Here is a 17230-nt window from a genome sequence, read left to right as displayed (position 1 = left end):
GAATCACGTATTTCTGACCTTCGACTTTGAACGTCCATCTTTCCTGACGTGCACTCTACTTCTCTTCGACCACGTGCTTTCTTTTTCTTGTGACGCAAGCTCGCGCACACTTCCTCATTTCTATACGTACTCAAACAGATGCTGCTGCTGATGATATCTTCGCTAGTCATCTATCTTTCTGCTGCTACTGCTGCTATTTTCACCTGTGCTCATACGCGCTCTGTTCATTATCTGTTTCCACATATGAACAATAAAAATAAAATATCAGCAATGTATAAACATGGATATTTTTTGTGCCGAATATAAAAGACACTAATTTATCCGTTTTTCAATGTAAATTTGCTGGATTGTACAGTTTTCTATTCATGGATACTGAACTTATCAGTGTCACTTAGTTGAAAAATTTCTCTACATTTTATGAAACTTTGGGTACTTGTGTAGTTTACGGATCGTGTTATTCTTTTTTAGATACGATTTTCGAGTGAAATTCCAATTTTTACGATATAATTTTTATTAAATTGTTAGATAAAAGTACAGAAATTAAAAAAAAACAAAGACTTCCCTCACCATGTTCAGAATAACTTAATAATAACGTTATTATTTCAGCACAGTCCGTAAACTGCACAAATATTAAAGTATTAAACATGCATTGTGATTCTACGTGGCCCCACCGACAAGTCGTCAACTCCAAACGTTGTGTGTACCGTGGATTTTTGTTTATTTTATGGCCATATCGTTATATTCTCACTGACGATCGTAGATGGGGACGCATACGGACCCCTAAGTATATAAAAGCACTGACGCCGATGCTTCCCATCTACACCAGTTGGAATCTGAGTGTGTGTGAAACTGCCCTCTACACACGGAAATCCACATTTATACCTACTGTTGCGACCGTCTCCCTAGGTTAGCTGATTAATTCATTTATGTCTGTTCAAGGGCTTTCGAGCTGGTCCAAACCATGATCTTCAGTGGCGTTCAAACTCCAACTGTCGACCTCCGAGTTCAGGTCCCAACTAAGTAAGCGTACAACTGACCCCCCTTCCGTCAATTGTCATTCTTATTGTTCAATTCTTAGTCTTTATTCAGTTCCTTTGCTATCGCCATTGACCACACCCTAATTTAAACCCTACCCTTATTTCTCTTTGTTTGTCTTAAGAACAAAGTCCGATCTATTGTTTATTAATAAGTTTTTTAATGAATCGTTAAACCTACTTCCTTTCGTGTTGTCATCGATTCTTTGTTTTTCTCTACATTTCTAGCACTCAATGACCTCGGCGGAACAGTGTCAAAACATTACAACACCCGATGCTGAGAGTACCGCAGTATTTTCAAATAAATGTGTTGGATTTTTTTTTTATATTTTCAGAAGGTTCTTGGAGTCTTTATGTTAACGGAACCAAAAAACAGGTTGGAAGCGGTGCCACTGAAAATCGCCCCGTGCCGTCGGGAGGGGAGCTAGTCCTTGGACAATCTTCCCGCCCAAACGCCTACTTTGATACAAAGTCTGCCTTTGTAGGGGATCTGAGTCACTTCAACATCTGGGACAGTGTGATGAACGGAAGGGCCATAAGGAACATGTACAAATCGTGCGTGTTCATGCACTGCGGTAATGTGGTCCAATGGGCCGAATTCCGTAGTGGAACTCGGGGCGCCATGCGACTGAGGTGGCCATCAGGACTCGTCAGTAAGTAAACATTTTAATACCTATATCTTTATATACATCTTTGTTCCTGGATATGACCTTAAACTATATCCGATGGTGAGGCCCTAGCTTGCGGGCTTCGGGAAGTGTGGAGCCACCCTTTAATTGCCATTGCTCCCGGGTCCACTCTGACTCGGAGTGGTAGTACCTGTTAGGTTCCCAACTATAGGTTAAATAGAAACTGACTTGAAAAAAAAATATTCTATTAAAAATCTTTTCTTCAAAATAACTGGATTCGGCATTAAATAACCTGGAAAGGGTCGATATGCCGTAAAACAAAAACTACCAATTATATTCCTCTATTCAACCAGATTTACATATATCGTGCTGTGTATTTTAACTGAAGCCATTATTGTCTGAAATGTGTAAGCAAATAGTTATCATGCTAACCTAAACGATTACTCGGTAAGTTAAATACATTGAACTCCCTATCCAGAAATATGATGCTGGATATATATGTATAGCTCTATGTGATTTAATATTAGATTGAATCTTTCCATTGGAAAACTACAAAATTTCAATATAAAGGTACACACGCATAGTATATATATATATATATATATATATATATATATATATATATATATATATATATACTAGAAAATGTATCCGACGTTGCCCGGTATTAAACGTGGCGTTAGATTCTTTAAAAGAAAGAGTAAAAAAAAAACTGAAAATAACTGAGACATGTGCATGCGAGTATTATGTTTTTTTTCTGTTTCTTTAAAGATTTTAATCTTTAATTTATTCTCAATGTATGTAAAGCGAAATTATGACTATCCATAATAAATATTTTGCTAAATACATTCCTCTGAGATAAGCCTTACATCGAAAATCCATGCATTAAGGAAAAAAAAAGCTTTAAATGCCTGGTATTCCTTGGCCAAATGATAGTTTTGTTTTGAAATTTTTATATTTTACTGCAAAAATTTAAATATAAAATCTATAATTTTTAATTTGCTTTATCTAATACAGTGGTTCTGCACCTTTTTTTACTCATGGACTCATTTTCCCTTCTTTTTATCTTGGTGGACCCCTTCATAACTATAGTTCATGAGACAATCTTCTATTTTTCACTAATATAAATTTTGAGGGTTTAATAATCTAGGAAATATTATATAATTAAGCTTTATTTTTAAATGAAAACTAATTTAATGGGGTAAACCTGAAAATAGAAATATAATTAAAATAACTTGAATGGTTAAAAAAAAAACTATACAAAATTACAGTAGAAATTAAACTTTTAATAATAAAAACTATTCTGGGTTGGTTTTCTTCATGGCCCACCAAAATATCATTGCGGACATCCATTTTGTTATGTTTTGCCTGTGGACCCCCAGAAATATTCAATGGACCCGTAGGGTCCATGTGGACCCCGGTTGAGAACCTCTGACCTAGTATACTGAGCAATTTTATTAGGCTGGGATTATCTTATATAAAAATATTTCAGTCCAACAATATTTTGTCAGACTGTGAACCACTAGATTAATTGATCCGTGATTAATTAATCTCGTTATTCAGATTTACTAGCAGGCCGCCCGGCATTGCCCTGCCGTAAAATACGCTTAAATATGATATTTTAATTAATGCAGATTACGTATTTGTAAGTATATTGGACCTAATATTTAGTAATGATTTAAAAAGTTAAAAGAAAAAAAAATGACTCGTGCGTCACTATCGAGAATAAAAACCAAAACATTTAGCTTACGATTTACTTTTTCCTTTGACGCAAATACCTGCACTATGAAGACATGCTTGCTGCAATACTAAAAATAAAAACATGAATCAATAGCTATTACGTTACGCATGCATATTCGTAGTGCCCTCGTTCGACCTTAACCTGGCAAGTTCCATTTTTCAATTTTCACACTTTTGCACCGATTTTCCTCGGCTAAAACCGAAATATAAGGTTTCGCATGAGTTCGAATATCTTATATATTAAGCTTAATGTCTGTAGACAAAAAACTGATAGGAGTTTGGTAGACAAATTTTTTTAAACAAATATATACACGCATACATATATAGAAACAGTTGTTTACTATAAGCTATTTACGCAATTATTACACAAGTATAAATCATGTAGAATATCTGCATGAATATAAAATTACACGTAATGGTTAACTAAAGATCACCTCATAAGAAAACCGAAAACACTAATAGGGAATTAATTAAAATAAATGTCTAAAAGAATATGCAAATTAGCTGGATTTTTGCAGATAAATGCAATTCCACGACCTATATATTACAAAGTTGTCTTTTCTGTTTAAATAAATAGAAAAAAAGGGTTTATAATATGACTATAAATATACGAAAAATCCAAATTTATCGGAGTGTGTATATATATATATATATATATATATATATATATATATATAATTAGGAAATATTCCGAATTTCATTGAATACAAGTTCATATCAAAAAGTTCTTTCTACTTATTTCGAAAACAGTTATTGATAGAACAGATCAATATATTAACGAAAAAGTCTCATCAGTGTACATTCCCTCCACATCAATAAATCCATAGACGGAACCAAAATATGGCTGTCAGTATTCTAACGGTATTGATTTTAACTTATCTATACGCATATAAAGTTGAGTTCTTTAGTCGCAATGACATTAATAATAAAAACCTTTTTTTTCTAATATACAATTATTTAGACGAACTTAATATACTCAGTCATAGGTATGCGAGCGACTTTATAATGATTAACTAATTTGCATATTTCTTTGAAACACGAATGTTCATTCATTATTCATTTTTCATGGTTTCTGCTGAATGGGTCCTAGATATGACCTTAAACTATATCCGATGGTGAGGCCCCAGCTTGCGGGCTTTGGGGAGTGTGGAGCCACCCTTTAATTGCCATTGCTCCCAGGTCCACTCTTACTCGGAGTGGTAGTACCTGTTAGGGTCCCAACTACGGGTTAAAAAGAAACCAACTTGCAAAAAACATATGTTCTATTAAAAAAAAATGTCTTCAAAATCACCGGATTCGGCATTAAATAACCTGAAAAAGGTTGATATGCCGTAAAACAAAAACAACCAACCAACCAACCAATCTACTGGATGATTGGTTTTATTTAACTATTACACATTTTTATTTATACATATTTTCTATAGTGTGCATAATTTCGTAGCATTTAGGGTTAAAAGTTCAAAAACTCTCTCACACACACATATATATATAATTATTTTCTACTATAATAATTAAATACCTACAGACACTAGTGTTTCATCCTTTCGGGAATCTTCAGTGCAGGATATCACGATTACTACCAGTCGAACGATTCGAACCCCGTATCACGAGACATCTCTGGCTCGATTAGCGGAGACCTAATCCATTCGGCTACCATTAACCGCTTGAAATAACGTTGAATTTTAAACATCTTAATTTTAAGTGTTCATTTACGTCAGTCAGACAGTGATCTAATCGTTATACGATGATCTACGCATAAGAGCTAAATTGACCGACTTTTAATTCAACTGAAAGTGCTCAACGATAAGAAACGAATTTCTTAAAGGGGCTGTCATAATTATTTTCTACTATAATAATTAAATACCTACACACACTAGTGTTTCATCCTTTCGGGAATCTTCAGTGCAGGGTGTCACGATTACTACCAGTCGAACGATTCGAACCCCGTATCACGAGACATCTCTGGCTCGATTAGCGGAGACCTAATCCATTCAGCTACCATTAACCGCTTGAAATAACGTTGAATTTTAAACATCTTAATTTTAAGTGTTCATTTACGTCAGTCAGACAGTGATCTAATCGTTATACGATGATCTACGCATAAGAGCTAATATATATATATATATATATATATATATATATATATATATATATACATATATTCAAGCCCGTTCTTTCTGGATATATTTTCCATTTGCCTATCCAAATATCCATAAGATATCCAGAAAATCGGAAACAAAGAATAACTCTGTCGTGTTCAATCAGACGGGCTTGAATAATGACTTGCTGCCAATATATATATATATGTATGACCCTTTCTGTGTGTTTGCAAAATTGTCTCGCCCAAACCCATATCTTGATTTTTAATCTACAGACTTGAAACTTGATATATAGGGAATTTGAACCTGTGGAATCAATTCGATTTGATTTTTAGTCAGGAAACGTAGTTGTTTTGTTACATGGTTAAAATTGGAAAAAAAATGGCAGGAGTAAATCGATTAAACCTATTACTTCTGTGCATGCGTATATATGAATAGTTTAAAGTTTCTTGATGTTAAACGTTTTCTTATCCATCTATCAATCGCTCAAATGGTAACGACTAAGGTTGGAGCTTTGTTTTTTGTTTCGGTTATATGGATTAAAATATCGTATTTAAGCGTATTTTTACGACTAGACCACGCCGAGGGGCCACTACATTATATTAGGTACAGTGTAATAATCGATAGAATATTGGTTCTAATAATAATAAATACGAAATCTGCATTAATTAAAATATCAGATGTAAACGTATTTTACTAGTATATTTATAATTTCCTTTTCTCAAACACTTAGTAAATTTATACTATTGTAAGTAAAAGTTTTAATCAACCCAATCTATTTTTTTTTTAATTAAAATGTACATCATTCATCGGAAACGGTGCATATAAAACTATAGATGAACAGTTAACACTCACCGCATATGCCTATATATATATATATATATATATATATATATATATTACGAAGAAAAATATAAGCATGAACAGGTTAATATTAAATTTAAAAAAGCAAAAAGATTAGTTGTTAAAACTGGAAAAGAAAAAGACAAAATATTTTAGTCAAAAATATAATAAATTCATAAATTAAAATATTGTAGCATTAAGAATTTATTTATAATCTTAAATTGACTTTTTAAAAACATTCTTAATGCTGCAATATTTTATGTTATTAATTTATTATATCTTTTATTAGAATGTTTCTTTTTCAATGTACTCCATGATTTTTCCAAGCTTTGCTTTGAAATGATATTTTCTTTTTTTGTGTGTTTAATATCATTCGCATTGTCAACAGTCCATAAAAAATATTACCAATTTCTTAAATTGACTAAATAAAAAATCAAGCAAAGGATGTAGTTAAGTAAATAAACCGAAAGAAAGTACAAAAAAGAGAGAAACAGAATTAACGGGCGACGTTGTAAGCGAAAGATTATCAGCCCTAGCACGGCAAAAACCATCGCTTTTGTTAACTGTCTCTCTATAACCCAAATATGATGGCATGCGAGCGACATTCCCGCTACGATTTATGAAGGTGTCGCCGACGAAAATGTTGCTATGGTAACCAACAGCCAATCAGAAGAAATCGTCTCTAAAACGTCAATGTTGAAAAAGTTGATATGGTAACCAACGGCCAATCTCAGGTTCTTTACTTATTCTGAAGATTTCTGAACACCAGTAATTTTATTATAACTTTATTTTTAATGAACGAAAATTGAAAAAACTTTATTTCAAAATAGAGCTAAGAAAGTGACGTATGAACTGTAAAAATTGTTTGAAATTTGGTTGCAAAATGAGTGAGTGGTTAAGCTTTGAAACAGTTCTGAATGAGTAAACCTAACATTTAACCATATATTCAAACACCGTAGTATTGGAATGATATACTATATATATATATATATATATATATATATATATATATATATATATATATATATAAATTAACTTTGCGTGTGTGCGTGCGAGTTCGTTCCCTGTGGACTCCTGAACGGCTGGGCCGATATTTTAGGGATTTAACACAACTGTACTGTATGTGGCAAAGTCTTTAGATATGTTTTGTATCGGAATGTGTTCGATAAATAATTGATAATTGAAAATAAAACGATAAAAGATGAAGCAGGCAATTTTGACTAAAGTTAACACCTTATACAGCCTAACAGCATAAGTGCCTTTGAGAAGTTTTATTACCGCACATGCAGAAAGACCCGTCATATAAAATCAACAGGAAACTTTTTGATATGACAAGAGCGAATTCGAAATTAATGTTTCTGTTTAGAACACAATTTTAACATTATACTTGACTTTTGTATTTTAAACTTTAATTCAAGTCACTATCACCGCAAAAGTAAAAAGGCGCGGCATATAAAATCAACTCTGTTCTTTAATATGACAGATATGCGTTCGAAATGAATGTTTGTTTAGAGCACAATTGAACCATGATACTTGATATTTGCATTTTAAACTTTAATTTAAGCCGTTATATATGTTCTCTACAGTGCAATGTAGATTACAATTATTGTAGACTAAGCAGCTGCAGGGGGTGAGGGAGGAAGGGTTTAAAAATGGGCGATTTTACCGATTTCGATGGCAATAAAATATAGAAAGGGGAAACATTTATTGATAGTCATTCAGTCTCGGGCAACGTCGAGTCTCCCTTATTATTCCTCTTTTTTCCCCCGAAGCATTTAAAAATGTATACTATATTATGAAGCTTAGTCACTACTATATAAACTTTGGTGAAAACTTGGAGAAATTTATATAAAAAATATATAAATACTTTTATTAACTACCTTAATCGAAATTGTTTGGATTATAAAGTATTTTGTTTTGTATATTATTTTAATTGGAATTCATTATTGAGATGAGTATTATTTATATTAATTTATTTATTGAGGACTATTATTCTCATCTTTATTAGTTGTTGTTTTCACGACGTTTCAACCACCTGACGAAGGCCAGAGGAATAGTTGGCCGAAACGTCGTGAAAACAAAAAACTAATAAAGATGAGAATAATAGTCCGCAATAAATTAGTATTTTGTTTTGTTTTTCATAAATCTTTTAAAAATTTAACAGTCAAATAAAACGGTCAATAGACACATTCTATAAGTTTACTTCTGCAATTTAAAGCTCGTTTTCGTCTCTTTTTGCTCACTCTGTATAATCCAGCGGTTTCCGTCGTTCGCCGGGCGTTGGCGAGCGAGACTCACGGAAAAAAAACGCGCTTTAAATTGCAGAAGTACCGATTTACCAAAATGAAAACTTGTACAAATGCATGCATGCAGAATTATCTAAAATGGCCGCTATTTTGTTCATCTCTTTCACAGCTAGACCCTGCTTTGATGAATTTGAAGCTGCAGCAACCTGTGATAAACATTGCAGTGACGTAATTGGTAAGTTGTTTTATCATCGATCTATTCTTCCTTTTTTCTTAACGAGGGAGTTTTCACTTATCAAGTCCCAAAGGCCACTCGAGGATGAAGGTTAATGAATATAAGACGGTAGTGTACTAATTGATAATTGCGTAAGTTGGGTAGAAGTTGATTATTTATGAGGACGGTTTCACAAGAACTTGTTTACATTGAACTTGAAGGATACAATATTGTAGTCGGCCGGGAAACAGGCCAGCGGAACAGTGTTCCACAGGTGGGCAGTTCTAGGAAAGAAGCTTTGTTCCTAGAATCTGCGTTTAGATTTAGGCACATATAGAGAGTGGAGGAATATGTTAATAGTGGTTGTAGTTAGTCGGGTTTTTTTTGTGTGTGTGAAAGCCCGGCAAGGGAGGACCGTAGATTGGAGCTCAGAAGAGCATTTGCCATGAAAATAACGATAGAGCAGAAACAGGTTCGCAACTTTTCTTCTGTGGAAATCAGGCTGCAGGAAAATTTAATGGCCATCGCCTTTGTTTCGAAGCCGGTTTTGAATTCTATGAAGGCAGGGTTCTCCATGATGCTTGAAAAAGTCTTCGCAGCATGAGGGCGAAACGTTGTTTTTTTTTCTTTCATATATATAATGTGATGGGAGGATTCCAATATTTATTCCGATTCCGTAGTAAATTCCAGATTCCGATACAATTACTGATTCCGATTCTATATATATTTCTAAATATTGAAACCAATCTCAATCATCGTAAAGTACATAAATGTGTATATATTTTCTTAAACGTTAAAACACGCTTGTGGGAGGGTTGTGCTGTATACTTTAGCATTACTGGTAGTTAAAAATGAATAAATATTTCAGCAGTGGAAGTTTTTGTTTAAAAAAAGATAAACGAATTGTTTTGGCATCGGAAAATATACAAACATTTTCCCAGTTCTGATATCAATTCGGACGCCACAAACAGTTCCGATTTTTTTTATTCCCGATTCCGATTAATCGTCCCAACACTAATATGATGGTTTCAAAATGTTATAAATGGAAACTAAATATAGTTGTATTCGTTCTTATTCTGTATGCATTAGTTTCGTATTGTGTGCAATTATGTGCAGTCACGCGTGTTGGTGTATGAGAGAAAGAGAAAGAAAGATAAACAAATCCGGTGTGTTTTCCGCCCAAGGAAATGTACAGGTTCGTTAATAGAACGCCAGTAGGACAGCGAACGCAAAGTCTCGCTCCTCAACGGATGAACGACTGTCTCGCATTCTAAAGCTGAAGAAATTGCCGACGGTTTTGGATGCAGTCAAGGATGAAACGCGAAACTTTGTTGGTCGTCTCATTGAGAGAGAAAAGTGTGGGGGAGAGAAGGAGAATTTAAGTGAAGGACATTCAAACACTACTCTGATAGCCAAAGAGACGAGCCTTCTATATGCCATTAATATCTCTGTATTGTCATTCGCTAGAGTGTGGATAAAAAACAAAGACATTGCCTTCTCAGCTTTTTATATCTTTATGTAGACAGAATGACAAGCAAATTGAATGCAATATATATCTTATTCTATAATATAAAGCTGAACGTTTTTTTTCTTTCTTTGAAGATTGTAATGCTGGGTATGGGGCAGCCAAACCAGCTGCCAACATTGCCCCGCTTTTTTATTGAAACCAACAGAGAGCTCTTTTTAGTATCCTCGCTGTTCCCTTAAGTGCAATTGTCTGAATCTCTTTTGCACTTGGTTCACCAGGAATGTGTGTGTGTGTGTGTGTGTGTGTGTGTGTGTGTGTGTGTGTCTGGTCACGAATAGGCTCCTATATGGTTGACTATTATAGAAAACTGATCACATATAATGATAGAAAATGTATCGAGACACAGGAATGGGTATGTTTGATCTGGCATAATGATGATTCATTAAAATTGTGAGGTCTGCGTACGCGCCTGGTCCAGAAAGTATTGAAATAAAAAAATTTATATTTAAAAAAATAAAAACGTTTACAAGTGTTTTTGATATAGATGTACATAAGAATACTTTGATAAGTATGTTTTAACTTAAATAGGGATGGTATAATAAAATTGTGGGGTCTGCGTTCGCGCCTGGCCTCCATAGAATGGAAATAGGCACAAACTTTAATAAAGACTTTTCATATCTATCTGCGTAAGTATACTTTGATAATTATATTTCAGTTTGAAGAAATATGGTATAATAAAGTTCTGGGGTGTTCGTTCGCGCCTAACCTCCATAGAATGGAAATATGTCACAAAGTTTAACAAAGTTTTTTAATATAGATTCACAGAATATTGTGATAAGTGTTTCAGTGTGAACAAGTATGGTATAATAAATTATGTGGTTTATCTATTTTATTTTTACTTTCATCATATTTTGCTTTGGTTTTGATACCCCAAATTCAACCCAAATTTACAACCCTTCCTTTTCATAACCTATCATACTTTCATAAATCAGAGTCCATTTTCTGTAGGCTGCTTTTGAACGCAGTCAACGACGGGTACTTTTGCTAGTATATATATATATATATATATATATATATATATATATATATATATATATGTGTGTGTGTGCGTGTATTAAATTTCCCTTAGTTTATCTGATTGCTTGTCTGTCCGTTCTACTTTTTCTCGAAAACTACTAGGCCAATCTAGTTGCAATTTTAAATTGACCTTTTTAGTATAAGGTACAGCGAACTAAATAGTATGGTATCTGTTCGATGAATTAAGAGATTCGTCACCAATTTATCAGATTAACTTGCACTTTTTCTCGGAAACTACTGGCCGATCTGGTTGAAATTTTATATTAACCTATTTTATAAAGTGCAGCAGACTAAGTATTATGGTATCCATTCAATGCACAATTAGGATTAATAGGAATTAATGCAAAACTGAGCACAAATTTTACCATAGTCAATCATCAATTTGGCATCAAGCATTCATTCTAAGTAAACGGTTATAACTTTTTCTTTTTCTGTTTTTAACGTGCTTAAGTCTATTTTATATTTAATCCTATCTTGAGAAATATGTTTGATAGTGAGAGCATTAGTATAAGACCATATCAAACGATGAAACATTAATTGATATTTATTAATTTATCCAAAATTCAAAACCAAGGAATATAACAAAAGAGGTTTATTCTTATTTCATAGTGTGTGTTTCATATATATATATATATATATATATATATATATATATATATATATATATATCGTTGATTGGGCATTTAATTGATTTTATAGAAAGCTAAAACGATATATTTGTTTCTTTAAATAAACATTAAAAGATATTAAGCAAGCTTTCGGATCGAATGAACCTTTTTCAATCGAATATTTTTGTTTATCATTTTTCTTTCTTAGCGATATAAAAATCTCTCTTGATCGTAGTCCGTCAGTTTGGAAGCCTTTAAGTGACAGAACTCGAGTCAGTGATCTGTGAGACGTGTGGCATGTAGCGCCATCTTGTTGGAAAAAGAATTGCATTTTGTCTTGTGGTGTCAGTTGGTTGTAAGAAAACTATTAGAGAGGTTGGGTTCTTTTTAAGTAGGCCGTTTAATCTGAAAATTGGTTAAAGTGGGCCATGCTGTATATATATATATATATATATATATATATATATATATATATATATATATATATATATATATATATATATATATATATTCATGTATGCTGCATACAATGCATAGACTTTGGTAGTATTCTAATGGACATATTAGAGATATAGAAGTTTTAAGACTATGAGAACATAACTCCTTTAAATTTTCAAATATATACCATTTGTATTTATTTATTTTTTTTACAATTCTTTGAGATGATGCTTCATTAATGAATTCACATATCTCATTTTTATGTCATAAGTAACACATTATCTAGGGAATACAATGAATGTATTTCTGAATATCTACGTTAAGCGCTATGCGCTGACTACATGGTTTCGCTTCCAAGTACAAATGCGTATATTATGTTTTAATCGAATTTAAACCAGATGTATAGAATACGAATTCAGAGATTTCCAACAGCTTATGGGCGGAATGAGGGGGGGCATAATGCAAAAATACATGAAAATGAAGCTCATTAAATCCTGAACAACGTCAGGTCCTGCGTTTTCTTTTTATCCATCCCTTTTATTTTTTTATAAATTGAATTGTTTCGCCTGCTCGTGTATATATATATATATATATATATATATATATATATATATATATATATATATATATATATATATTCCTGAGATTTTATTCAAATCTTATTGTGCTTACATAATAGCACTCACTAATAATGATTATGTAATTGGCCAATATTATTCATATAAAGCTATTACAATCTTATTTTATTGATGCACGTGTCAATCATATCAGTCCGTGTACACACACACGCACACACACTTACACATATATCTGTACATCAATTACCATTCTTAAATAAGATATTTCCCCGGAAGATTCTGCGTTCTAAGATTAACTGCCATTTATAACGTTCCTATCTGGAATCTGATTCTTCATCTTCGCGTCCGGCTTCTGGAGACTGTCAACAGATTCTTTGACAATGGGTTTCACTTAGATATTCTAAAGATAAATTTTCATTCGATTCTGTATCTCCTAATAAACATAAAGCCATACCTCATCTCGTCCATGTTTATATTATGTTATTATATAGATATAGATATATCTTTGTTTCATTTTATTCAAGTCAAAGTTCTCAGAAATCAAGGGTCCTCCTTTATGGGACTAAGACTTGATCTCTATACGAGAAACACATATTTTAATATTCCATTAAAGTTCTTATTTACATTTAAAAGACTGAGCTACTAAGTTATATTGATTTTCCCCCCTAACTGACCATTTGAATATGTTATATGGCTGCATTGTGTTCCCTTGATTTTACCGGATTCCAGGATAAGAATTCATCTCGTCTGGCGGAGTATCCAGCTTTATATTTAAGGTAACATCACTTGGAGAAGGTGTACCATTCTTCGTAAAATTCAGTGTAAGACAGCCATACCGAAGAAATCTTAATTGGGCCATACTCCTAATAGACTATTATGAGTGAAAACAATAACAAATAGTCAACAAATAAAACTGTTACCAAAGGCAATAAATAAAGTTAAGTAAAATGCTCGAGGTTTTGTTCTGAATCAACGCAGAAAAAATATTAAAAGTAGTTTAATTAATTTTCCTCGTCATTTTTCTCATTAAAATCGACATAAGGCGAGTGTTGCTTTAAATGATTCATTTCTTTTTACTCCTCGTGTTGATATTGTTGCGAGTTTGTTTCTATTAATTTTATACATAATTTTCTGTCGATAAGCTTTTGTTTGGTTCAAAAACCGTACCTATATGTGGAAATAAAAATCTAGTTTCAGCTTCAGAGAAAAATACCGAGTACCCTTTAATAATAGATATAAAAATACACACAAAATTCTGATAGTTCCAAAAAGATGTTCTCTTAATTCCTGCTTGCAGTGTTATTACCGAATTCTGCCAATTTTATCGTTGAATGCTCTACGCGATAACATTACAGAAAAGTACCAACTTCTACCGTGAACTTTCTATCAGCGTCAAATTTAATCGAGGACGAGCGAGAAACGGAAAACAACCGTGACGAAAGCGTAATTAATATAATCAAATAATAAAAAGAAATTATCTGTGTTAGAAAAGAACTTCAAAAAAGAACTTTTCATCAGTTTTTGTGCATCAAAAGCGCCGTAAAATTAAATTAAAGTGTAATTAAAACGGGAAGGAATTTAACAATAATTATCGATGGATAATCGAACCACGAATTAAAATCGATAGATGAACGAGATAGAAAAAAATTACTTTTGTATTCAGTTGCCACCTAAGTTTCAGATTATTACAAAAAAGATCTGCTAAAAATAAGTTATATTTCAATTTTAGGGAGGTGGGGCATTTTCAAAGGTAATAAAATATAACTTTTGTTTTAGCGTTTTTCATGTTCTTTTTTATTTAAAGTCGATTGTCAGTTTTTTATATATTTGCCTGCCAGAAATATTTTTTAAACTATATATATACCCGAGGTATATGTCCGGCATTTCCAGGTTGAGACATATTGGCAGCCGAAGGGCTCAATCACATACTATTTAAGACACACCGAATATTCTAACTTCTCACGATTGGGCTGAAAGTGGACCACATCTTGGATTTATAGAAATATATAAAACACATCTATTTTTGTCTATGAAAATTATACGGGAAATTACTCTCATAACTAAAAAGAAAAAAATAACTCATAGCTTAAATAAATAGACGTACATCTGATTTTTAAAGGCACCTAGTGTTCAATAATAATAACTGCAAATAAACTAAATTAAAAATTAATTAAATAAAAAAATAAATTAAATAAATCAATTTTAAATAATATTTATAAATAAATCAATTAAAACAATCCCACTATTAAAAAAACAATAACACGGAGTTAATTATTAAAATAGACTTTCTTTAATGCAATATACAAATGACTTTACTTCTTGAATGTACATTTCCTTTTAATAAGTAGTATATAAAGAAATCATGCTGAGATGCGAGTGTGTAAATGTGAAAATTAATTTGTGAACCTATATCTTTTGTACATATTAAGCAAATTGTGAACGAACAAAGAACAAAACGATAGCGATACAAATTTATTATAATAGAAGATTAAATATGAGCTCGTAAACGAGAAAATTATTTTAAAATAAATGAAATAAACAAGAAAATGTAACAAAAAAAGTTATAACTTTACATTGATAACTGATGGCCCTGTAAAAATATTGAATACAGTATATATATATATATATATATATATATATATATATATATATATATATATATATTAAAATCCCGGGATACGGCACTAAAAATTAGCAACACAATACAGTACAGTATATAATACACATGTATATAATCAAATAACATTATAAAAAAACACCGTAAGGGGGGCAAATGCCGTAAGCAGAGGTCGTCAAAACATCGTATTCCACATCGTAACCTGAAAAAATCGTATCCTAGGGGGTCTACTGCATATATATATATATATATATATAGTAATTTATAAAATATATATGGCGATTAAGCTACACTGAATATTCTGCGTTTCATCCAACTATAGGATTCGTCAGGCTTATGCGCGAATTGTGTGGTTGCCTCTTGCTTTTATATATGTTGAGGATTTCTAGTTGGCCAATCAGCTTTCTAGTATCCACCGCGCCCCTTCCTATTAGTCAATTGGCATGCATTTTATCAAACAAAGGATCTGTTTTAGAACTAGGTTAGTGGTTTTAGGTAGATGTTCTCCTTTTTTATGCATATAAATATACCTATGTGTACACACATATACATGCACACATATATACATAATGGTACTAAATGGGTGACCATTTGAGACTTCTAGGTGTTGTTTGTGCTCTCCGTTTATCTCTCTATTGTTTCCAGTTGTCGTGAATTTCTCCTTGCTACTGAACTCAAACAGTGCCGATTCATGAGAGATGTAGTTGGAGATTGCGCAACCCTTGATTCACAACTACACGTGCAGCTGCCTCTACAGGGGATATCCTATTTAAAGGTTCTTATCCTATATTTATTTTTCAGAAATTACTCAACCAAATAACAAGAAACGCCGAGCAAGTCCATAACAAAGATTTTTTTTTTCTTTATTACAATCCTCTGAAAATAGTTTGACTAACGCATTCGAGCTGCTAGAAAAATGCACATGTTTTACCCCTTGATAGATTTTATTTAGATATTATTATTATTATTATTATTATTGGCTCACAAGGAACTTTCACGCAGGTCTTCAGAGACCTTTCCCTGAAAACAGCCTGTGGTGTTCACTGGAAACTGAGTGACAAGTCTCCCTAGGTTTCCAGTACTCTCCACCTCTTTCGATAACATTTGCCAATTAATTTGCTTTATCGCAACAGCTGCTTGCTATTAAATTCTCATTGGCAGCAGCTGTTGGTCTTTGCTGGGATTTAAGTGGCACTAAGCCTCCTCAAGGTCCCAGTTCTCTTGGGACTTATTCGGCTGAGGCCTGGTCAGTTCATCAGTCTTTCTTTCCTCCTTGACTATTTGGTCTAGATCTTTTTTTTTGGGGGGGGGCGATGGTGTGGCAATTAGGTAGGGGGTAGAGAACTTATAGAAATACGGTTTCAGTATTCTTGGTTCCATGTAGTGTTTCATGTTTTACCTTTTCGCATCCATGTCCAGGTGTTTTTGTTTTTTTCATCGTTTTTCATCCTTATGAATCTTCCGTGTAATTGTTTCTCTTTCAACTTTTCTTTTCTTGTCTTATCCTTTTTCTCTCTGTTTTCTGTTTTGTTATTTTTTCCGTGTCTCTCGCTGCTATGATTATTCTTTCAGTGTTTTGTATTAAGTATTTTTTTAGTTATTTTTTTAAATTTTTTTTTATTTTTTATTTTTTTACACA

At 32.6% G+C, this 17230-nt stretch overlaps 1 protein-coding gene across 2 annotated transcripts in view; it reads left to right on the top strand.

Annotated features, from left to right (window-relative positions):
- Positions 1-17230, top strand: part of LOC145294078 (adhesion G protein-coupled receptor L1-like) — a 1162895-nt gene that overhangs the window by 535653 nt on the left and 610012 nt on the right. For both annotated transcript variants that reach the window (XM_080141133.1, XM_080141131.1), the window contains exons 5-6: positions 1370-1687; positions 8761-8826. In XM_080141133.1, coding sequence (XP_079997259.1) covers positions 1370-1687; positions 8761-8826 — 384 coding nt within the window. The remainder of the gene's footprint in view (positions 1-1369; positions 1688-8760; positions 8827-17230) is intronic.

The sequence above is a fragment of the Euprymna scolopes genome, chromosome 15 (genome assembly GCF_053919585.1).
Source record: "Euprymna scolopes isolate OS-2025 chromosome 15, ASM5391958v1, whole genome shotgun sequence".
NCBI lineage: Eukaryota > Metazoa > Mollusca > Cephalopoda > Sepiida > Sepiolidae > Euprymna > Euprymna scolopes.
This window is presented reverse-complemented; position numbering and strand designations above follow the sequence as displayed.